The following is a 24,021-nucleotide window of genomic DNA, read 5'->3' as shown; positions in this document are numbered from 1 at the left end:
CCACCGTAATAACATGCAGGGAAAGGATGGGAGCATTTAGCAGGACAGATGACCGTGCTGTCTGTAGAACTGGAGACTTGTAAATGAAATGGAGATGAGCTGAGAACAAATGTAACTGTCCCTGTTCTTACTCTCAAAATCTGCTTTCAGCTGGAAAGGGAAGTATATTAATAAACCTAGCATTATGCCTCATCACCTCCTTTCCAGGGTATCAGAGTGACAGTTCTAGTTTTGAAATAAATTGTGTCTGGTTGTGCTTACAATGTATTCAATGTATCTTAAAAGAAGAAAATTTTGATGTGAACTTCCATGAGGAAAGGTTAGGAAGACAAGATACAGCAAGTAATTAATCAATCTGACACTTGTTAAATTAAGTTAAACAGTCAGATTTTATTCCCAAATACTTAAAATGGTTTCTGCAGGTCAGCAACTTTCCTATAAACTTCAGGGCAGAAGTAAGTCATTAGCAGATATTTGACACTAAAGTAGAAAATAATGCTGCAGATGAGCTCAGGGAGAACGTGTCGTGCACAGAAGGCAGCCAATAACACTCAGGTTTATGTATCCTTGTGAGTGAGTTTATAACTGGCATCTCTGACACAGCAGATGGAGCATGGATGTTAAGAAATAAAAAAGGGCGGGTAAGATAGGCATGGAAGGGCAATACTAAGCAATGCTTTACAGATATTTTCATTTTTTCATGCATTTGTAAACAAATGAGCAATGTAAATTAGGGGAAATCATTCAGAGTTTAATTAATTGGATATTTAAGTCTCAGTCCTGCCAGTAACCGTATTTATGCCTGAAGGTGCATCTTCATACATCAGTTTGAATGACTGGAATCTGAAATACTGATGGGAAATAAAAGCAAGACAGCTTTTAGTAGCACAGAATATTTGATGACATACTGCAAGCAGAAAGGCCTGAGATATACAGTACAGCAGTGGGAAATCAGCGAAGGTTTAATCCTCTCTGATTAAATAATTCTATGGGAGCTCCACAAATATTCTTTCCCTTAATAACCTGGGATTTCAAAACCAATTTTACAGGCTGAGCTGTTATTCTTTCTTGTGAATCACCCTATATAGCTCTCTATCTTCAGGAAATTCCACCTAAATTGTGTTAGTGCCTGACTTTTCCTAACTTACCTTGCTTACTTTGATCTTGTATTTGATGCTACTCCATCACATGTTTGTTACCATCTCATCATATGTTTGTTACCATTAAAAAAATCACACCAAAATCTTTTTTTATCTCACATTTTCCCGGAGAATATAGTTATAGTTTATTTATTCATGAGTATCTCAAACTGATCACTGTCTCCACTAGCATACTACCGTCAGCTGCCTTTTTCTCTTGAGACATATGATTAAAAATAACTTTGGGAAAATTATTCAGAGGACTGAGGTGTAGAAGACTTGTTAATTGTATTTAGGTGGTTTGGAAGAGGAAGAATGGAAGAGGGCTGCTACCGTGAGGCGCTTAGGTTGTCAAGAAGCTCATATCTTATAGCTGGTCTACCTTGACCTCAAAATCTGAGATAGTCACGCGGTGATGGACTCATTAAATAAGTCAGGGTTCATCTACCAGGGACTTCTGCAGAGGTACAGCACGGATTCTGGTCATTCCATTTCCAGTGCCTACTTCCTCACTTTGTAATGGTAGGTAATATTATGAGAAAGAAGCATACAGGCCAGGAAAAATTACCGGGAGAACCTTTCCCAGAGCTATACCAGCACACTCTGAAACTAATTAGATTGGAATTTCCTTTAGTTTCCTGTTGTTTTCCCTTCTTTCCTGGTCAGTGCACTATGACCTCTTCAGGGGAAACACCATTCGAACTCTTGCTTAAGTGAACGGCTTATGAATAGCTATTCGTAAGCAATGCAAGAAGGTATTTCATGTTAGAACACTCACCTGTAAGTATCTGCTAGTGCTCATTCACTGAGTGGGTTCCCTGGGCCTCTGCTCTAACCTTTTACAGCATCTCAAGCCAATATATAGGGTGCTGTTATTCCTAGGAGGATGTGGCTGAAACATGGAAGTACAATCAGTGTGTTTGGTTTAAGAGTAAAATCTTCAAATTCGATCCTTCCAGTACTACAGCACAGCATTAAGGCCTAATAATTAATTAATCAAGATCAGAATGCTTATTTTTAAGTATTTAATTCATTAAAAGCATATAAATCATGGCTTTTGATATATTGAATTATTTTCTCAAAAAAAGGTAGAGGATTTGACAGAAGATGCCTTCTATGAATTCAAAGTTGCTGCTGCAAATCTGGTTGGAATAGGTCAGCCTTCAGATCCCAGTGAGCATTTCAAGTGTAAAGCCTGGACTATGCCAGAACCTGGTAAGTCTATTACTTCCTCATGAATTTCAATTCAGTATAAACTCCTTAAAGCACAGTCAGTGCAATGTTCCAGTCAAACTCTGCTGGATGTCTTTTGGTTAATTTATGCCATATTACCGGTTGAGACTCCCATTGCTTCCCAGATCTCCTGTTAAAAGCTACCTCCACATCCCCACCAGTGACACTGAATGTCCTGGGAAGTGGGTGGCCTGTACCTAGCTTGCTGAGTGCCTCCTCCTTTCACTGCCTGCATCAGCTCAGAGCAGAAAGTCTTCAGCCTTTAGTCTGTGTTTTTGTCTCTATCAGCTCTTCACCCCCAGCCTTACAAGCCCCACTTCACACTCACCACCTGTACAACATATAGGCTTCTCTGCACCATTGTTGCAGTCTATTAAGAATATTCATGGAGTTTCGGATTCCAAAACTGTGGGTTTTGGTCATAAATAAGACACGACGGGGGCCTGTTTCTTGGCAGAGACAAGTAGCACAGCATAGCTCACACTTTGCAGCTTAAGTCTCCCAGTCTCAGCTAGTGTGCCCTTATTCATGTGTTTCCCCTGGATGGTACCTAGGTGTTACCTGAGAGATAATTATTAGCCAGGTGCTAGAACAAATGTGCAAATAAAAACACAGTAGGAATGGCTGCGTGCTAGCACTCAAACCTGTGTTTACGTTGTCTGTCGTTTAGCAGTGTAGACATAACTGAAGACTGTTAATTGCAATGCTAACTCTGTCAAAAATTTCAAATAAGAAGTACTGTGAATCCAGGACCCCCTGCAAAAGAAAGTTAAACTTCAGTCTACCTCATGTAAGCATATAAATTTGTGCCTAAATGTTAGACTTGTAGGGAATTGGTGCCCCTCAGTAATGCTCGAGTTCTGTAAATGATCTATGAAAGGGTTTTTGAAGGCCCGTCTGCTTGTTTTATAACACCCTCACTCACACCAAGCAACACTTTTGCTGAAGCTATTTCTGATGTCTGATACTGATTTGCCTAAACAAAGGGTGTCACAGTACAGCCCATAATGAAAACACAGGCACCTATCACTTTAATATATTTCTACCTTTTTTTCCCCCAAAAGTTGTAAAATACTGCTGTGTTGTTAAATTCTATTTATGATATTGAATTTTGGTATGCAGTTCAGGATCCATTCTAATACTTGTTTATGTCATCAGGAGCTGTCTGACACCTATAGACATCTGTTTTGTGCCTAAATGTTCACGCAGTTATTTTCTCAGTAAAGAAAAAGAATAATCCATCCCCTAAATCTGATTTTGTAAAACTATTAGAATTTTCAGTGACTTCAAAAAGGTATAATTAGCATAAGAGGGCAAGAAAATTTCAGTTTTCTTTTCTACGTTATAAATAAAAAGTAATTATTGCCCGGAACAAGAAACAATTCAGTAAGATCATGGAATCATTCACTAGGAAAGACTCTCCAATGTCATCTAATTTAACTGCTTGCCCACATGCAGGATCAACTATACCTGTCTCATTGACAGAGGCTTGTCTAATCCATCCTTTAAGACTTCTACCTGTAAGAAAGTCCAGTTTCTTTGGATAGGAATCTACTCCTAATCTTACAATGCTTACAGTTTAAAAGTTTTCCTAATATTCCTGAATCTTCCTTCCTGCAATTTAAGCCTGTTTGCTTCTTATCCTATCCACCAAAGACACAAAGAAGAGATTATTATTTTCCTCTTTGCAACAGCTTTTCTATGTGTTCAAAGACTTTATCAGACCCCTTGTTTTCCCCTCAAGTTGACAAAAGCCAGTTCAAGCAACCTTTCTCCATAGATCGTGTATTCCCTATCTCTAAATAAACATTTTTTTTGCTATTCTTTGAATTTTTCATAGTTGGTTGATGTCTGTCTTGAATGGCAACACACAAACTGGGGACAGTATTTCAAATAAAGTTTTTTCAATGCTGAGCAGAGAAATGGTAACTCCGCATCTCCTACAATTATTTGCCTGCTTACAAATACCCTTCTATTTGTCTTTTTTAAAAAAAATATTACACTGTTATGCTAAGTTCCAAGTTTACTTCTTTTTAATGCCCAGATTCTTTTCTGAAAAACTGTTTGTCAGAGTTGTTCTCCATGCTTTCTAGCTAAATTCCTCTGAGTTCATAAATCTTAGCTTCTTGATTCAATGACATGGCAAAGCTGTCAATAACATAATGTTTAATCTCCTGACCTTAACTCCCTTTATGTTAATTACATTTTCTTGTCATTTTGTAATATTTAGTATAAATGCATCGTTGGTGGAACAACTATTTTCCTTAATCAAAGGATCTGTGATTTATACTCTCTACAGTGTTTTCAAGCCTAGTGTGTAAACATGTGAAGATTATCCTTCATTTAAAATGATATATAAAGAAATAAAATAAAAGGCACTTTCAGGAAATGAAGAGAGTGAAATTTCCATTTTCATAATGAACAACCTGACCTTTCTACTTCTTGGCTGATTACATTGTTCTCATTATGAAACTAGTTGAACAGGGTATTGCATTCTTGCTGCTTAAAAAAACCCACCACAAACAAACGATCCCTTCATCCCCTCCAATCGCCAAACCTGTTAAAATATTTCACAAGTCTTTTTTAGAATAAGTTTTTAAGCAATGGCTTAGCAATAATGAAAAGAAATAATTGAGATTTAAGACTGGGAGAAAGAGGCTGACCCTCTTTCCTGTCTTACTAAAGATACTGAAGACAAATGTAATGTGACTGCAATATATTCCCAGTGTCAATGAAATATTCTTCCACCTTTTGATATGGAAGGCAGGTTTCCTTAGAAAGGCCAAAACCCCTTGCAAGATTTCCAGTGTGAGTGATGGATTCCTTGCCCAGAGCCCATAATTATTTTATCCTTCTGCAGAACTCTAGTCTTAGGTATCTCTGTGAGCCTCTGTGAGTTAGCAATGATAGCTAATGAATTATTTTACACGACTTTAGAAAGATGAAATGTCTGTGGTCTCAGAATCCTCAGAATAGAACATACTTCATTACACATTTTCTTCTACTGTCTAGATTTCTAGCAGGTGCATCTGCCAGTGGAATTTTAATTATCTGTGGATATATAGATGTCTAGGTTGGGATTTTTAAAGAGCCCTGAGAGAAAGCTTTGGGCTCCTTGAAAATTGCAGTCTTTCCATGAGAAATCTGCTATTCATCCTCATAAGATCTGCAACAAGTACTTATATGTTTCTTTTCTGAAATGTGCTTATTCACTATGGTGAAACACGTTTCTACTGTTTTTTGCTGCATATTTGGTGAATCTCATCCTTCACAAGTTTCATGTTCATTCATCACTGATTAACATCATGTAGGCTGGAATGGCAATCAGTCAGGTTTATTTGTAAGGTTTTTCTACTTTTCTTTGTTTTAAATGGTGATATGTGTTGCAGGGAAAAGTTGTATCTTGAATTGGGCCAAACTGACGCACTGAGAAAATCCCTAAGACTCAGGTACTTTCAGGTTTCCTTACTCTGAATTAAATGCACAAGAAGCAAGCTTCCAGCTACGTTATTTGGCTGAATATCAGTATTGTATCATTTGTGTTTTCACCATGGTAGGAAACCAATATGATTATGCCTTTATAGTCTAGGTATAAATAAATATAAAGAGTGTAGTAAAAAATAAATGCTACAAGGTAAACTGAGTGGCACCAGAACAGTTAAGTGAAGGAGAAGGAAAGTGCAGTAGGGAGAACATAAGCTGACGGCTGCAAAGGTATGAATTCTCACTTATTCATAGAACATTGTTTTTTGGCACAAATAGTTCTCCTGACAGATATCCTCTTGGGAAGTTCTTCTTGGCTATCCGCTTGGTTATCCACTTCACAATGAAAGATTCTTCTGTCAGGGAACAAGAAGCCTGATCCAAAATCCACTGGTGCCAGTGTGTTTTAGATTAGTCTGAAAGATCATGGTTCATCTATAGCAACAAAAAATAAAAATTCTGATGCTAAATTATGAAGCTGAGTTAGGCTCAGCCAAGCAACTTTGATGCGGGCCTGGTGAATTAAATAACACGAAACCTCTGTTACTTGTTGGAAAATTTCAAACTACATGGATTTTCCACATGAATAGCTTTCCTTTAGAATGGATTTACTGAGATCTAGCTGAGAATGCACGCTTCAGAATACTACAGAATACTAATGTCAGTCACTGCATAAAGCAACTATTGCTGTATACAGCCATGAGGGGAAAATGACCCGAATACCACATATACCAGGTTTATTTTAAAGGATGAGGTTTTTGAAAGCAAACACAGTCAAAACAAAATGAAAGTGGTGCATTTCAATCTCTACAGGGCCGGTTTGCAAAACTTTATTTTGTTGAAATGGACTTCCGATATTTAAATTATTTTAGGTCCTGCCTATGATCTCACAATTTGTGAAGTTAGAAATACATCACTGGTTCTTCTGTGGAAAGCTCCTGTGTATGAAGGCAAAAGCCCTATTACAGGGTATTTAGTGGACTATAAGGAAGTAGATACAGAAGACTGGATCACTGCTAATGAAAAACCTACTTCAAAGCGCTATTTTAAGGTAACATTTTCCTTAGTTAGTGTTAATTTAAAGCCAAGTTCTAAAAACGTCTGGTTGAGTACAACAAAGATGTGTATTTGAACTTGAGCTTCTGCTAGTATCTTCATATAAGTAAACAAAGGAGTTTACTTTTTTTTTTTTTAAATTGGCTTTGCTCTTTATCTTGTTCAAGGTCACTGATTTACACGAGGGTCATACCTATGTTTTCAAAGTTCGTGCAGTGAATGATGCTGGGGTAGGCAAGTCATCTGAGATAACTGAACCGGTGCTTGTCGAGGCTCGGCCAGGTAATGAACTGTTTTATCTCCTCTGCTTCTAAAATACTGAAATACTTAGAAGTGAATTTAATCACTCTGATTTGATATTGTAGCACAGGTAAGTATTCCAAGAGTTAAGAAGCTCTTAGCCTTAAAACTTCAAGAAAAAATCATGTGGATACAGAGGTACTGTCAAGACTTTTTGCTTTACCTACTGCAGGAAATATTTAACAATCAGTTATTTTAGTTTTTATTCTCATAAACAAAGTTGCTACTTGCTGTGAGTGAAAAGAAGTATGACAACAAATTTATTAAAGCTTCAAGAGTGATAATAAAACTAATTTACTTAAACTGTTCGTATTTTCTCATATTCAGTTTCATTCTATAGATTTGTTTCTCAATAAGCATTTATTATTCAGTATTCCTTTTTTGTGTGTGTGTGTGTAGAGTAAGAATCTTGCTTTAGTAATTTCTGAATTGCAGCTCAAATGAAAAATGCAGCCTTGACATGTGAGTTGATTCCTATTTTGCAGGAACAAAAGAAATTGTTTCAGGTGTGGATGATGAGGGCAATATTTACCTGGCTTTTGAGTGCAAAGAAGCTACAGATGCATCGCATTTTGCATGGGGTAAATCGTATGAGGACATCGAAGATTCTGATAAGTTTAAGATTGAAACAGAAGGAAATCAGTAAGTCATGCCAGTCTATCAAATTTTTAGAAGTTTGTCCTGTTAAAAATCTCGTTAACATGAGAAACCTCACTAATTATATCCTTCTGTATTGATGATTTTAGTTCTAAGCTGTACTTCAAAAATCCTGATAAATCAGACTTGGGAACTTATTCTATCTCAGTTAGTGACACAGATGGGGTTTCATCCAGCTTCGTTATGGATGATGAAGGTAAGATGCCTTCTCAAGTCTTTCGTCATTTTATCACCTCAACTTCACTAAAAATTGCCCAAGAAAAAAAAAGACCCCCACAACTCCCACATTCGTTCCTATGCATTAAGGAAAAACGAAAAAGAACACACAACAGGCTTTGTGTGGTTACTTATTTTTCTGATTATCACAATAATGAAAGTTGGGATAACTTAAGAGAATTTTTTCTTTAGAAAAAAAAGGTAAAGAATTGATTTCTTTATGCTGGGACTACAATACTGTTTGCAAATATCTGTTACGCTTTCAGTTTAATGTCTGAAAATGTTGCTTTTTTCACTGTTTTGTGACTCTCTTTAGTATGTCACTTTTGCTGTTCTTTGATTTTATAATCTTTCATATCTTATAATAATTGGTTTTCTGTTAGCTGTAAAGTTACTGTCAGATCCCTGCTTACCAAGGAGCCTAATATAGAGGCAGACCTTGAGGCTCTAGATATAGTTTCATATAACTGAGATGCAGAGAATTAGTGAGAAGAATATGAGAAAAAGGATGTTGCTTTAACAAGATGTGAATACATTAGGTTAAATTATCCTTTGGCTTAAATTTAGATTAGTTTTGCTTTATTTCATTGTAGCTATTTTGTTTCATTGGAGTTGCGATGAATTTGCTTCAGTCTGACTTTGATTTACCATTGAGAGGTGCTGAGGTGAAAGGCAAAGGGGGGCACTTTGCTGTTTTTAAATAGCACAAAAATGAATTCAGTGCTTCAGTCCACAGGCTGTAATTACTATGCACAGTTCCTTAATCATGAAAATCCCTCTACTTACCTTCTTTCCAAGTCATTTAAGGAGAGGAGATGAGACCGAGTGTGAGTCTGATAGTAGGCAGGACTTTTATCACGGTGCAAACTGTGTTAAAACTTGCATTCAAAGTAGGTGTTGGAAGCAAATCCATGTGCAGCCACAAAGAATACGGTTCTTCAGGGTATGGACCATTTATGTGGACTCTTAGTCATTGCCAATATCTGCTTCTTCTAGGGAAGCTAAACTTGTAATATTTTTAATTTTCTGATGAATACTGTAGGAAAAGACAGATATGCATTTGATCATGAGAACTTCCCTTTGTCTTAGTTTTGAAGCATCACTGAAACCTGTCTGTAGGTCTTGTCAGCGTCAGTCCTACCTTCCAAGGTTTTTTTTGTAGAAGAGCGTTGAAAGCGTTTCCCATCCTACGCTTAGCCCATGTCTTCCCTAGTCATATCTATCACTCAAAATTACAATTTTATTTGCACTAGATCCATGTACAAGCGTCAGATTTTGTATCTTGGCACTGAAAACCATTATTTCACAGATGACTTACTTCCTCAAATGCTATAAAATATTCTGCAATTTTGCTAAATCTTCAACCATGTCATAAATACTTGCTAATTTCCTCTGGTCTTTACATTATCTGTAAACTTGGAATTGACAGTAATGTTCATCTTCCAAATCTAACAAAAAAATTTAACAAAGTGATTTCTAGACTCTTGCTCAGCCTTTATGAGGATTTTGTGCATTAAATAGGACTTTCTGTACCTTTTTCAGACTAACCTGCAATCAATCTTGTTTCGGTGTCAGAAAGCAAGCCAGCAAATAAAGGAACCTCATACACTGCTTAGAAGCTACTGTCTCACACCTTTCCTTTAAATCCTGTAGAGAGTTTAAAATAGGTTTTGTCCCTTGTTTAGATTCTTTTGCATAAGGGAGTGTGCATGAAAATGCATGAAATAAGAACTTGCTAAATCAGAACTTTAAGTTTATTAAATCTTATTTTTTAATCATAATTTTCTGAAGAGAGGTATTTTCCATATAAAACTTAAGGAGATTATCTGCTGATGGTGATGTGTACCTTCTTTGACACTCATTTTCTGACTTTTTTTCAAAACAAATTAAAACATGAGTATTTTTCTTAATTTCAGAGTTTGAACGTTTGATGGCATTAAGCAACGAAATAAAGAATCCAAGTAAGTTGAAGATCTGAATCTATTTGATATTTCTAGAAGAAATAGAATTACATACTAATGACTGGCGTTCCAAAAAGGTTCTTCCTGAGACAACAGGAGATTCATTTTTCATGGAACAACTTGCTTCCTTATCTTTCCATTCATTTAGAAGAAAATTAGTTTGCATTGAATAAAATCATCATTGCCTAAAAGTCTTTTGAGTTTAACTTTGACAAAAGACTATAGGTTGCTATATAGTCAATTTGTTAAACAATGTGCAAATGAAAAGCTGTAAATTCTTTCCTTCCTTTGAGAAATTATTTTAAAAATCAGCCAAAGACTGCATTAGATGTCTTTCTTCTGCATAAAATCTATTCTATATCCAGCATTCAGTAAATAATAGGGAGATACTAATATTTTACTACAATAGTTTTTTTCTCACAAGGATTCATGCATTGTTGAGTTTTGATTGCTTTTCTTTCTGCAGCAATACCTCTGAAATCAGAATTAGCTTATGAGGTTCTTGAGAAAGGCGAAGTCCGTTTCTGGATTCAGGCTGAGAGCTTATCACCAGATTCTACCTTCAGATTCGTTATTAATGATAAAGAAGTTGAAAACAGCGATGTAAGTACATATTGAGTACTCTATAGGTAGTGATTTTGTTTAATAAACCTTTACACATCAATAGGTATTCTATTTTTATAGCTGCTTAAAACATGTTATTAAGGTCTCATAATACCGGAAAAGAATGCCAGTCTTTAACTTGAATCTCCTTTGCAGTATAGAGTTCCTGTTGCAGAGTAAGCCTATTCATACCAAAAGAAGAGAGAAGAGTTTAACCCTCAGAAGTTCATATTCATCGTGGGTAGTTAGGCAACCAACAGCAAAAGAGAAGGAGAAATTAGACACAAACCAGTATTAAACACATCTGATGAAAAGTAGTGCACAAACACTTTAGGAAAATAGCTCAAGTCAAAAAAGCTACTTCAAGTACAGTTTTGGACTCCAAAACAGCAAGACATGCTGTTCCCAGAGACCCTCTGAGGCTACTGCATCTAGTCTTACATATCATGTGGGAGGCACTTGGCAATGCAACAGTGGTCATAGATATAAAACTTTCAGATGGTGTCACTTTCTATTTATTTATTTTTTAAAATTTTGTCCTATATGCTAAAAGGGCATTGAATGGCTACCTAGAGATGAAAGGGCAGGCCACCAGCTTCCTGTGTTTTCATAGCTCTGGTAAGACCTTTCATAGAGAGGAACACAAAAAAGGTGCCAGATTGGGCTGAGAAGAAAGCAAGGTCATGCCTTTGCAGGGCTGGAGTATGGTTCATCTGCTGGGCATAAAGTACAGAACTGGAAATATCTTTTCCTGTGAAGTTGCAGTGTTTCCAGTGCAGCTGTTTGAAAGATTCAGTTTATTCCTGAGGCTGCAAAGCCTGGTTTTGTCCAGAGAAGCTTATCAGCATCTATATACCATAGAAAAGCAAAGAGCATTTACTTTAATTGCATATTGACAAGTGGGAGAAGTAGTGTTTCTGAGTAAAATACTTCTCTGTTTTTCTTATTTTAAGAAGTAATAAACCATAGCATTCAAAACCTGAATATTAGTGACTAGGATGTATTGAAATGACAATATTCTGTCTTGGCAATGTTAGTGGAACAGAATGAGCTATTTTTAGTTCACATATGTTTGGGAAGGGTTGACATCAGAGAGAGTCTTGAAGTAGAGCTGTATTATTTCACCTCTTTAATTAGTAACCCACAGGTGACATTTACGTTTGGAGACTGATGATATTTTTCTGGTAAGTCACATAAAAGCCTAGTATTTATGGTGCCCATAAAATCATTGAACTTCATCTTGCTGCATAATGGCAATAGTTAGAAGCCTAATTACACTCTAAAACCTGCCTGGAGACTGGGCTACAGTCACTGAACATGTTCAATAGACCGTTATGCTGGTGAATTGTAGTCCGATTCTTGACATTGGCTGAAGTGATAAATTTTTCCTTCTAGATCCTCACAGGGAACGGTTTCAGTAAGACTTCAAAATAATCCGAGAATGGAACGAACTGGGCCCCATTTAATCAGCTGTCATGTTAATCTTTTAATATTTTTTTTCTTTACCTAAAAGCAAGAAGTAAAAAAAGTATCTAGAAGTGTGATAAAAGGTCAAATTAAAACATACATCTTGATCTTTTTCTGCTTCTGGCAAATCTCAATATAACATTCTCCCTGAAAACTCATGAAACAAAAGTGTTGTCCTTGACCTCTGTGGGCAAGAGACTGTAAGCAAGAATTTGAATTTGCATTTTTTGTTAGTTTGGTGAAGTTTATAACTTCTCTTTTTGACCTACCTGGCTTATCTCCTCAACTCTTACAGATGAACTCTTACATAAGTAATTTTTCTACTTAATTTCCTGATTAATTAAATCTTGTCTTATTCTTTGACATTATCTCTTTTTTTGAACTACATACAGGAAAGTGCATATCCAAATTACATGAGCATTTTCCCCTGTTATTTTATATAAATGTTATACCTCAGTCTCTTGCCTCTAAGTCATTGATTTAATAAATTGTTATCCTAACCAATCTATTAGCTATTGCTTTCTTAATTCCAGTATCTTTTCTCTTTCTTCACTCTTCAGTTACCCCATTAAGATTTAAGCTAGTACTATTTGTACATTTGAAAGTACCTGTAATGAATACTAAACATCTTGACCGTGTCTACACTATTCTTCCAGGCTTGTCCATACAACACTGAACCTGTTCTTGAGGCTGGCCAGGATGTGACCCTCAAAGCTGAAGCAGATATATCTGTGGGGTCATTCCTACTAATTTTGGATCAGTACTTAAAGGTTCTTCCACTTAAGGAAGCGGTCCCAGAGAGTTTAATAAGTTGTGTTTTAATTAGCTTTTTCTTTCCTTCCTTCTTTCTTCCCCTTTCCTAAACTTTATCTGCCTATGGCTTTCGGTACATTTTTCTAGTTTTGGAGTCGAATAAAAAGGTTAATCAAATCATCTTTTAACATTAACAGGGTCTACAATAATTTACTGTATAGAACTCCTTCTAGATGGTGACATTTACTTTTCAGTCCCACCATGAATGGAACAGTTAATGTGTAATATCCTTGGCCTCATTTGTTACCTCGGCCTCATTTGTTACCTAAAAGTACTCACCAAGTGACTTCTGTGGGTTATTTTTGCTTTGCTTTAGGAATGTGTAAGTTGAGATTCAAACAACATCACTGTTAGTGGGACACATGGTCTTCATGGTTGATACTCACTGAATGAAAGAGGATATTACTTAGTAAAAGGTGGTTGTATCTGAAATGGTACCTGCAAATTCAAAACACATATTTTGCAAGTATTGCCCAATATTTGCTTGCAATTTTGTGTTTCCTTGACAATGCCTGCCAATAGTTTATCTTTCTGGAATATTTAATAGAAAGCAAACACAAAAAGGACACAAACAGTGAAAAGCATATTTAACTTTGAATTCAAGTCAATGTTTGGGGTTTTGGGTATTCTGCAAGCACTTTAGTAGGTATCTAGATGTTTTGACAGAATTCTAATTCTTTTGCTGGACTTGGTTGATCTTTTAAGTTTCCAGGAGCTTTGTTGGTTTTGCACAAGTTCCCGTTCCTATGGTCTTGCACTTTAGCATTCTTTGAAAAGAATACTTAGCATTAGATGAACAAATCATCATACTCTTCCTAAATAAAATTTTTTAGTGAGACAGTAAGATCCAATACTTAGTTGCCACTTATATCTCAGAGGTATTTAGTAATGATGACCTTTTGGACTTTTTGTGATGGGTTTATTCGGAGATCCACATGTTTGTGTTTATGAACATAATACTTCCAGCTATTTCTGGACTCTGCTAGGAATAGTGCTTCAGCCCAGCAAAACCCCTTGCTGAACTGTAAGCTGTAGTGCAGCTAAAGGCTGGCTCTTCTTCAAACATGCATAATGCCATAAGCTATTACTTTTAAATCCAAAACAGCTGTATTATGATGATTCGAGGATTCCAAATGCAGCCGCACACAGAAGTTTCTGTCACCACTGGGATCTTGTTGTACAACAGTAAATACAAGCACAGTCCTATTTCCACAGTTTACAATTAAAAGGACATGAAAAAGATTGACTGTGGAGGCAAAGATATAAAACATGATTAATTCTATAACGAATCATAAGTAATTTAAACTACACTAAAGTTATTTGTTTATTTCAGAGGCACAAAATAAATTGTGACCGTGCAAATGGCATTATAGAAATGGTGATGGACCGATTTACAATTGACAATGAAGGTACCTACACAGTACAGATTCAAGATGGAAAGGCCAAGAACCAGTCTTCATTAGTTCTCATTGGAGATGGTATGTTCACTGAAACATTGAAACTTGGACTGTGATGAAGAAATGACTTCAATTACCATTTGAGTAATTTTGTGAACTAACTCGTTTTTCATTCCCCTCTTCTAAAATTTAGCATTCAAGGCAGTGTTGGCTGAGTCTGAGCTCCAGAGAAAGGAATTTCTCAGGAAGCAAGGTAAGACAGAGTAGATTGGTGACTTTAGGCCCAGTTTGCAGCTAGTGATGCATCCCTGGTGAATATTAAACGACTCCAACTTGCATTGATTTCATTAGAAGATGAATGTATCTCACAGTTTGAGTAGACACTGAACCCTTGGTGGATCTTATTTTTCTACATTGTCACACAATACATGCAAGTTCATAGAATCATAGAATAACAGGTTGGAAGGGACCTCAGGGATCATCTGGTCCAACCTTCTAGACAAGATGACCCAGCACCCTGTCCAGCTGAACCTTAAAAGTGTCCAATAACGGCGGAAGTTGTGACAGAATTTCCACTAAGTAGAGAAATAAAGTGGGAGTCCTTACATGAGGTTATCTTCGCTCAGTATTCATGAGAAGTGTGCCTGCTGTAGGCTCTGATCCAACAAAACATTTCTCCACTTTTAGTTTTAAGCATACAAGTTGTCCTTTCAATGTAATTGACAGAAGAGTAGGCAGCATAGTGTCAGACAAGGAAGATTAAAACCCCGATCCTGTGGTTTCTGTCCAGGCAGACTTCCAGGACACAAATGTGTATTTGTTGCATAATTGCTATACAGAGTTACAGAGTTTGTTATATACTTGTTATCAATATTTTTTGCAGGTGAAAGTAAGAATTACTATTGTATATCTAATAAAAAATTATATCACTGTGAAATCCTTAAAAAACTGAGTTTGAGCTCTAGTTTGTAATATTTGCTTGGTAAGCACATGGCTTTTAGGATGAAAGTAACAACAATAATTAAAAGCATTTATTCTAAATAGGTTAGGTAAGGTTTTCTCTATAAGCAATGTAATTATATTCTTTTCTATTTTCTTGGGGGGGGGGAGAGTTTTTTTTCTTTTTAAATAGTTTTAGGAAAGAAATTATACCACTCGTAGCATAAATCACAAGATCTTTCAGTTCTCAATGATTTATGTAAAAGTCTGGGAATTTGCCACCTCCCAGGTCCGGATACTGCAATTATGGGCCCCGATCCTGCAGACACTAAAACATACAAATTTACTGACATGAGGAAGCACAATAACTTTAAAAAGGCTATGTATGTCAGTAAATTTACTTAAGGACATACGTATTTGCAGGATTGGAACCTCAGGGGAAAAGGAATATTTCCTGTTTTGCTTATAATGTTTAATACATTTTTTAACTTTATATAATTTGGACAAGCAACGTCTGGCATGGCATTTTTGCTTTGAACATTTAATTGGGTATTTGAGTACATTTGTTTATTCTCCAGTTCCCTTTGCATTAAATACATTGTTTGTACACTTGTTTGTATCATACAAGCAGAGATGATCATATTTATCATACAAGAAGAGATGAGCCTCAGGTTTCTAAGCTGTACTGTAGACACCTGGGTCAATAGGATAAAAACTTACTGCTGGATTTTCCTTCTAGCGCATGGGTAGTTCAGGAGTTCCCTCTCATCGTTCTGCTCTGGGGATGTTATAATGTAATTGTCATCCTTTTCTTTCACTGTATCTTTCTGATACTCTTCATTCTACAACATATGCTTTAAGAAAATTTTGTTTCTCAGGTCCTCACTTCTCAGAGTTTTTGCATTGGAAAGTTACAGAGGAATGTGAGCTTTTACTTGTTTGTAAGGTGAGGAAATATATGAAATATTTTTTTAGAATATGTTAATTAAAAATTGAGATAGGAAATGTGAGGAAAGATTTTGACATTTTTAAAATTAAAGCTTCATATAATTGTTTTTATTATTATTTAGAAATGTTTAAATTAAAATTTCTGACTCACTACTTTTCAACAGTAGTTTTCATTAAAAAAAAAACCAGGACATTTCTAAATGTGTTAGGTGATCTAATTCTTTATAATAATGGTGAGACATAAAAATCATTTAAACAAAATACTCACCCCTTAATGGTCCTTCTTCCTCCTTCAAAAAATAGCCACAAAAGGCCAGAGTTCAAACTCTTTCCTCACCATTTTCTGATTTGGAGGTTCCTCTCTCAAATAATCTCTTATTTAATCAACTGTAACCAAACTTGCAACAAAGGCTTCTAGAATTAAAGTTATAAAACATGATTTTTATTATATTTGGCTAATGGCTTTTGAATCTTAATTAATGCTAATGGGCATGGAATTCAGAGTAACTTCTGCTATTAACATCTTTATATGCCATTCTAAACTAATATATTTTCATTTTTGTTGCTCTTCTGGAGTGACTAATTAGAGGTCTGAATAACTAAGTTAATTGAATTCAGCGGGCATCAAGCTCTTCTTCATTGCCTTTTCCTGTCATATGGACTCTTTTGTATTAATTTTCTCCACTTCTTTTGAATAAGTTTTTGGCTTTTAATTAGACTAACTTGAATCATTCATTATGAGCAATTTATATGTACATTTGTGGGATTCTGTTTCCTTCTTTTTTTCTGCTCACTAATTAGGAGACCTTTAACCTCAACTTATTCCCAGCAGAACTGACCTGGATGGTGAAGCTGCCATTCCGTGTGCCCCCATTTTAGGGCTCAACACTCATTAGCTAACATGGGTCCGTTGCTGGTACTGAGCTGCAGAGCTGCAGTACTTTATAATCTCAACATGCAGTTGCCTCAGGCGTGAACCCTGCTTATCCTTTCATTCACATGGGGAATTAAATGGTGCTGAAGCAGTTATACTAGTGTTAATTCTCTACAAATTAATCTGAAATTATCCCTCTTTTCATTGACTGTCAAGCCTGTTTACACCACTGAAACTGTGAAAGGCTGAGCGTCTGATTATATGCTTTTCACCAGAGCACTTTTTGTTCATGAGGTCAGAACATTTTATGTAAATGAAATCTAGGATGTGGGCTGTTTGCACACTCATCATTTTAACTATGCCATTGACCTTATAATGTTTGTCACTGTTAGTATGTGACTGGCCATTAGGTTCGCATGGTACTGTTGTTTATGCCTGTTTAATTGATATTTGTACATAGGAAGAGTTTGAATAATAAAGCCTGGATTTGTCCTATGAAATTCACATACCTGACATTCAATTTAGAAGTGTGGCTGCCCTGGGCGATTTCTGTGGTAATAAAAACACTCACGGAACAATCTCTGCCTCCCCAGGCTGTATCACAGCACTTGGCCCATGTCTCTTCTAGGCTCTGTTTAGTGCTCTTGTAGGAAAATAATTGTCAAGGGTGTTTTTACCTCTTGAAAGAGCCTGGGATAATGTGAAGGAAGTACCTGTAAGAGAGGGCTTTTTGTGTTGACTTTCTGAAAGGCTATGTCATGAAAGAGAGGAGTTAGGAAACCAGGCCAACTGGAAGCTTGTGTAGGGCAGAGTGACTGTACGATCCAGGTCCATAACAGTAACAATGAACAAATATGGATTGTGTTATAAAAGATTATATCGAAAGTAACACGTTACCTCATGTACCACTTATTTTCTATGTGATTGGAGCTCATTGACTTTTGATTGACATAGTATTTAACTCTGAAATAGCTGGGATTTATGACCTTGTTCTTGGTATTGTAGCATCTGCATGAGAGTGGGACATGTTTGTTCACCTGAATGACAATTTGATGGTGTTTGCTTTTCAGTATGTGTTTATTTTTCTTCATATGCCAGCATCTACTATCATTTTTTTCAAGTACTCCTAAATTTCAGAACGTTCAGAAGCTACCTGCTCTTGCATAACTTTGACCCTTATTTGTACTGTGTCTGTTAAAAGCAAGATTTTTGGTGTGTGGCTAAACAGTGAAAAAGGTAACTTTTCATAGTAAACATCAACATGAAATAACTTCAGCACTGCAAATTGCATGTGTCTGAAACTCAGTCTATTTATTGTCAGATTGAGTGCTAACAGTCTTGGATGAAAAATTGTTGAAAAGCATTAAAGGCTTGTTCCTTCAGGCTTTGTTCAAATAAAATTGCCACTCATGTCATATGACTACAGGAACAGCCACTGTAGTTACTAGTAAATGTAAAATGCTGCTCACTTTTCTCAAGCAAGGCGTTGCTTTGGGCCAGGTTGTGATCTCAAATACTCTGTCAGAGATCCATAGCAACCACACTGGTTATTAAGCAGCAATATACGTGATTAATTTGAGCAGGTTTTATAGAGATGTCCAGGAATTGTTATAGGATGCCCTTCTACTTGTCTAGTCACCTCTATAGAGAGCTTTCATAGAGCTGTTCATCTAAGGAATGACTTCTCTAATGTGAAAGGGTTAGAAATTAGTGCATGTTTTTTCCTCCAAGCAAGCCACTTGAAAACTATTGCAGATCTGTATTAACTTCTGGGCTGCCCTCTATCCATTTGTTCAGTTCTTTTTTAAGGAGGCTTTTTAAAGCAACTGCTTGGGGACTGAAAAATGTCCTGCCAGCTCTGTCCTACCTACCAAAGCCACGCTGATGGGGAATTCAGGCTATGCATGGAAATACCACTGCATTTTTGTGGTTTTTAGAAGGGTATGGGGATAGTGATATCAAATAAACCATAGTGTTTCTGAAAGGCAGAAAAATAAAATATATTTCCAGGGTTTCTAGAAAGAGCTGGGCTTTTAGCTTCTTTGAATTCACAGTTTGAGGTCATTCCTCCAGCAATATTTTAAGCATCACCAATTCACAATTTATATTTCAAAATTATAGCAGTACTTGAGGTATAGCTGTAGTCTATTTATACATTGCTTAGATGAGCTGTTGCTACTACAGATAAAATCTGGCTTTCAAGCATCTTCTCTGCATTTGCACTACGTTGTTAAGCCCCTTTGTGTTGGGAAAGACTGCAATTTGTAGGATTCCTCAAGTCTTTGTACTTCCCATAGGACACAATGTAGTAGAAAAAAACATGATTTCTGATGCAGCTCGCAATTTTGAAGTCTCAAATGCTTTCAGAATAGTAATTTCAGTTGCTCTCTGCAGTTTAGCCCTGAAAGAAATTGCTTACGTAGCTGGGATAAATCTGCAAATTGGCTGAAGACTCTCTAAGATAGGGCCTAAGTTCTGTGTTACAGCTCTCTGGAGACACACGGCAAACACAAAAAAAAAAAAGGAGGGTTCAGCAGCTCTAAATTCAAAGATACTTCTCACAGATATCTCTAGACAAACTACAACCACATAGAAAGGGTGCAAAACCCTTTAAGGGAAGAGATTGACAGGATTTCCTTTAAGGATTTGACAGGGCTCTGAAGCTGTAAGCTGCGTAGTTCTGACCAGTTCTGTGTTGCAAGAAAATACTGTAGGACTAAGACTTGCTCAGTAGGACTTGATTAAAGTTGGTTTTTTACTTAGCTTTATTTGACATGTGTTACAAAAAAATTGGCTTCTTATGTTGAAAAAGTACCTGTGTGACTACCTACAGTGGGATACGTTTCCTCAGGACATAGCCAGCCTTATGTGCCTTTTCTGTTGTACAGGTTGCAAACACGAAGAAGGAAACAGTTTTCAAGTGGTATAAGGACGGTTCTGGGATTGACGTTCATGAGGTGCCTGATCTGCAGAAGGGAGAATGTCACCTCAGTATTCCCAGGGTACAGTATCGCCTACTGATTAGAAATGACAGCTTCTGCTTGACATGCTGTATATTTGCCAGGCAGAGCACTAAACCAGTTACCATGATTTCTGTGAACCGTTTTAAGAAAAGGCATATTTGTTACCCTTCAATTAGCTGGTGAGTAACTAATGCTAGTAAAGGAGTATCTATTTTTGTTATCAGCCCAAACAGTTCATGCTTAAGTTGCTTCAGCGTCCTTAGGTGAACTGTATCTTGTTCTTTCTTATCGCTCCTTAATTTTTCAATTTGTTCAAGCACCTCATTTCTGACAGTGTCTCAGTTTTATTGCCTAAAATGAATAGGTTTGAGGTATATGCCTTCTTAAGATTTATCTTTATGCAAACAGGATAACCTAACTTGTGTCTGAAGTGCCAAAACCTCCCCAAATCAAGGTTTTCTGCGTTCAGCATAAATATGCATTCCATTTAATTGACTTATTTATTTTATTGACTGGATTCATATTCTTCTAATTTATTTCCTTCATTTTGCTTGCAAGAGAATCCTGGCTTTCTGGTGGCTTCATGTTTCTTGAGTAGACTTTTGTGGGGGAGAGTGGTTTCTCCTTGCCTTCAATTGCTCTTGCTACTTGTCATTCAATTATAGAACACTTTTTATATTATTGTGGCTTGTGGACTTGCTTGTGGACTTGAATAAATCTAAGATTCCATTATATAACCTCCAATCTGTATATAACTGTTTATATTTTGTCCTTCAGGTTTTATAATAAATTAAAATAAAACCACCCAAACTAAAAACCCCTACTGGCTTTAAAGCAATATCACTGTGTTAGACTGTAGAATGAAAGCTCTCCAAGGGTAATGAATTAATCATTTACTTAGCATAGATATAATTTGACTACAGCTGCTGCTTAAATGAAAGCCACTGAGTTGATATTTGGACAGTTAAAGAATGTAGATGTTTTGTTATGATTTACGTAGATTGATTCAAAAAAGAGTGATAGTTCCAGTTGAAGAAAAATTACCTTTCTAAAGTTTGTGTGGGTTGAAGTTAGTCTCTGTTACGTCTTACTACTGTACTTGTAATTTCTACTGACAAGGTTCAATCTTGTTTGTCTTTTTGGACCAAAAGACAAAACATGGTTCCCAGAGGCAATTGATCTGAAATCTGAATGTTTTAGGCTTAAGGAGTGACTACAGCTCATAAAAAAGCATGCACAAGCCATTGATAATTTCTATCTCATCTCTAGTAAGATTATTTAACCAGAATATGGTACAATTTAGGTTGTTTGATTTAGAAAATCATGCAGAGGTTGAGCAAATGTACTATTATCAAGTTTGTCAGTAAACATCTTGTGCTTTCCTTGTAGTTATCTCGCAAAGATGAAGGAGTTTATAAGGCGACAGTATCAGATGACAGAGGTCATGATGTATCTGCTCTTGAATTGTCAGGAAAAGGTAAAATGAAGTTTGCTATATTGAAGTAATGATCTCCACACGTTCTCAAGAGATGTCAAAGACCTGTCCTTGCAAATGTTGAGTTGGTAAACATTTTTTAGTTTGTTTGTATTTCCATTCTCTTCTTATGTTAGAACTGCAGATCACCAGTTTAGAAGGGGTGACACTGGGCATTGTAATGATTAATCTCTAGCACCCTGACAGGAAAGAAATGAAGTAAGTTTCTGATCAGGCAGACACCCTTTTTTATGTACGATCTTTTGTAGAGAGCTCTCTCCCTCTCTCAAATTTGTTAAGCTTTAATGGCTACCAAACCCCCTAAAGTACCAAGATGTTCAAAGTTGAGGTGTGACTCTCAGAGAGAATGGAAAGTTATTTTGATTGTAAAATCATAAAGTTGTTTTGTGGGTTAACCCAATGTGCAGCTCAGCCTCACACAGCCGCTCGCTCACTCACCCTCAGTGGGATGGAAGAGAGAATTGGAAAGGGAAAAGTGAGAAAACTTGTGGGTTCAAATAAAGACAGTTAAATAGGTAAAGCAAAAGCTGTGCATGCAGGCAAAGCGAAATAAGGAATTCACTCACTGCGTCCCATCAGCAGGCAGATGTTCAGCCATCCCCAGGAAAGCTGGTCTCCATCACGTGTAAAGATGACTTGGGAAGACAAACGATATAAGTCCAAATACTCATTACTTCTTCCCCCAGCTTTTATTGCCCTGGAAAACTGAGTATCGTATGGGGCAGGCTAGTTTGAGCTCAATGTTCATGGGCATTCAAATAAAGATAAATGCAAATAAGGGTAAGGGAATTTAGTCTCAAATGCATCAATGATGGCCATTTAAATAAGGTTTCCTATGTTATCAGATATCACAGTGAGCTACTGTAATTTTATGTCTATTTAAATTTGTTCAGTAAAAAATGTTTGTTTACCTCTGAGTCTATAGCAAAGACCAATGTATTGCCAGCATAAATTCATTTTACTCAAGTTGGGTAGAGCTTCCCTACTTAGGTGCTTCTCTACTTAGGTCCCACCAACTAGGCCAAGGTGGACATGGATTCATCCCACCGGCATGGAGTCATTTTACTCAAATAATGAATATTTTCTGCCAGGTCCTAATAGAGGGAGAAAGACATATTCAAAAATTAATTCAGTTCACCAAAGATCTTAATATTTATTTTCAGCATGTTGGAAAAGTACCTGAAGTAAGAGGAAAAGATGAATGTTAGATTGAGTTCTTAAGCTGTGGTTTTCTCCAAATGCTGTATTAGTACGTGATAGTCTTTCAGACATGTTCCCTCTGTATAAACTCTGTCCACCATTCTTTCAGAAAAAACATCTCATTTAGACAGTAGAGGCAATATAACCCCACTTCCCCACATATATTTTATGTAATTCATGTCCTCTTGTCAACATGCCAGTCAGTAGAAGCATACTGGAGTTTGCAGAGAGTTATGGAATAGAGGCACAATTTATTTTAGCAGAGACAAAAAATGTGCAGATACAGATCAATACAGACCAAATATACAAGCAGTATTTTCTGAACTTCATGCTTCACTGAACTTCACTGTCTTCCCTATTCACAAAAATTCTTCATCCTTGACTATGCATTCTTCAGTCTTGACTATGCATTCTTCAGACTATGGTGCTTCTTTCTTTCTCTTCCATCTTACCCAGTGACACTGAATAGGTTTCTTCTGTTATGAAAGAGTTCCCCGCTCTTCTGCGCTTGTCTCCAGGGTTCTCCCCTTCTGCAAACCCATCAGCTCTGTGATATTTCAAAAGCTTGATAAGATACCAGGTTTCTTTCACCTGCTTTTTGAAGGGGTTTACATTTGTCAAATGCCATCCTACAGGGAGCAGGTAAAAACTATTTTCACCTAGAATGCAATAATTTCTCTTTCCCTTGCACTGTCCTTTGAATGTGCATAAATCCAGTTTTAATGACCTTTTATTGTTTCTGGCCGGAGGGATACAAAGACAAAGATTTGACAGGAGACAGCTGACTCCACACATAGCGGAGACACTCAGTGACACAGCACAGAAATCATATGCTATACTCAGACGGTCTCCAGTTTTTCCCACATACCTGTCGCAATTGTAATGGTTTTCTTTGCCTAAGGATGTGAAGGTTTCCCATATTGCTTTAATTAAACTGAACATAACAAAACTATATTCTGGTTGAATTTTGATGGTACGTTTTCTTTTTTTTTTTCTCTTCAGTGTATGATGATATAATTCTCGCATTGAGCGGAATCAGTGGTAAGTAAAAGCTGTCTTGGATTTTCATGTAGGTTTTTTATGTTTAAGTCATCTGAGCCTGAGGCAGACAATTTTTATTGTAAGTGGGAAATCTCTGAGAGTCCTGATGCTTACATTATTATGGACATGTTATTAAGTTTCTGAATAGACAGTTGACCTTGCTAATTGACACTATTAAAATGGAACAAGGTATTTTTCCACCTGGCTTTTTTGGTTTAGATACTGTGACAATGTCG

General features: G+C 36.6%; 1 protein-coding gene across 4 annotated transcripts in view; it reads left to right on the top strand.

Moving 5' to 3' along the window:
• Positions 1 to 24,021, top strand: part of MYOM2 (myomesin 2) — an 80,864-nt gene that overhangs the window by 45,026 nt on the left and 11,817 nt on the right. For 2 of the 4 annotated variants that reach the window (XM_074581654.1, XM_074581656.1), the window contains exons 20-32: positions 2,232 to 2,354; positions 6,728 to 6,906; positions 7,079 to 7,193; positions 7,697 to 7,853; positions 7,958 to 8,064; positions 10,001 to 10,045; positions 10,512 to 10,648; positions 14,262 to 14,406; positions 14,519 to 14,578; positions 16,143 to 16,210; positions 19,975 to 20,088; positions 21,439 to 21,526; positions 23,747 to 23,785. In XM_074581654.1, the coding sequence (XP_074437755.1) occupies positions 2,232 to 2,354; positions 6,728 to 6,906; positions 7,079 to 7,193; positions 7,697 to 7,853; positions 7,958 to 8,064; positions 10,001 to 10,045; positions 10,512 to 10,648; positions 14,262 to 14,406; positions 14,519 to 14,578; positions 16,143 to 16,210; positions 19,975 to 20,088; positions 21,439 to 21,526; positions 23,747 to 23,785 (1,377 nt within the window). Of the gene's footprint in view, positions 1 to 2,227; positions 2,355 to 6,727; positions 6,907 to 7,078; positions 7,194 to 7,696; positions 7,854 to 7,957; positions 8,065 to 10,000; positions 10,046 to 10,511; positions 10,649 to 14,261; positions 14,407 to 14,518; positions 14,579 to 16,142; positions 16,211 to 19,974; positions 20,089 to 21,438; positions 21,527 to 23,746; positions 23,786 to 24,021 lie in introns of all 4 variants that reach the window. The other 2 variants (XM_074581653.1, XM_074581655.1) reach the window with 1 other exon arrangement.

The sequence above is a fragment of the Larus michahellis genome, chromosome 3 (assembly GCF_964199755.1).
Source record: "Larus michahellis chromosome 3, bLarMic1.1, whole genome shotgun sequence".
NCBI classification, from domain to species: Eukaryota; Metazoa; Chordata; class Aves; order Charadriiformes; family Laridae; genus Larus; species Larus michahellis.
Note: the sequence above shows the minus strand (reverse complement) of the source record. Positions and strands in the feature narration are given on the sequence as shown.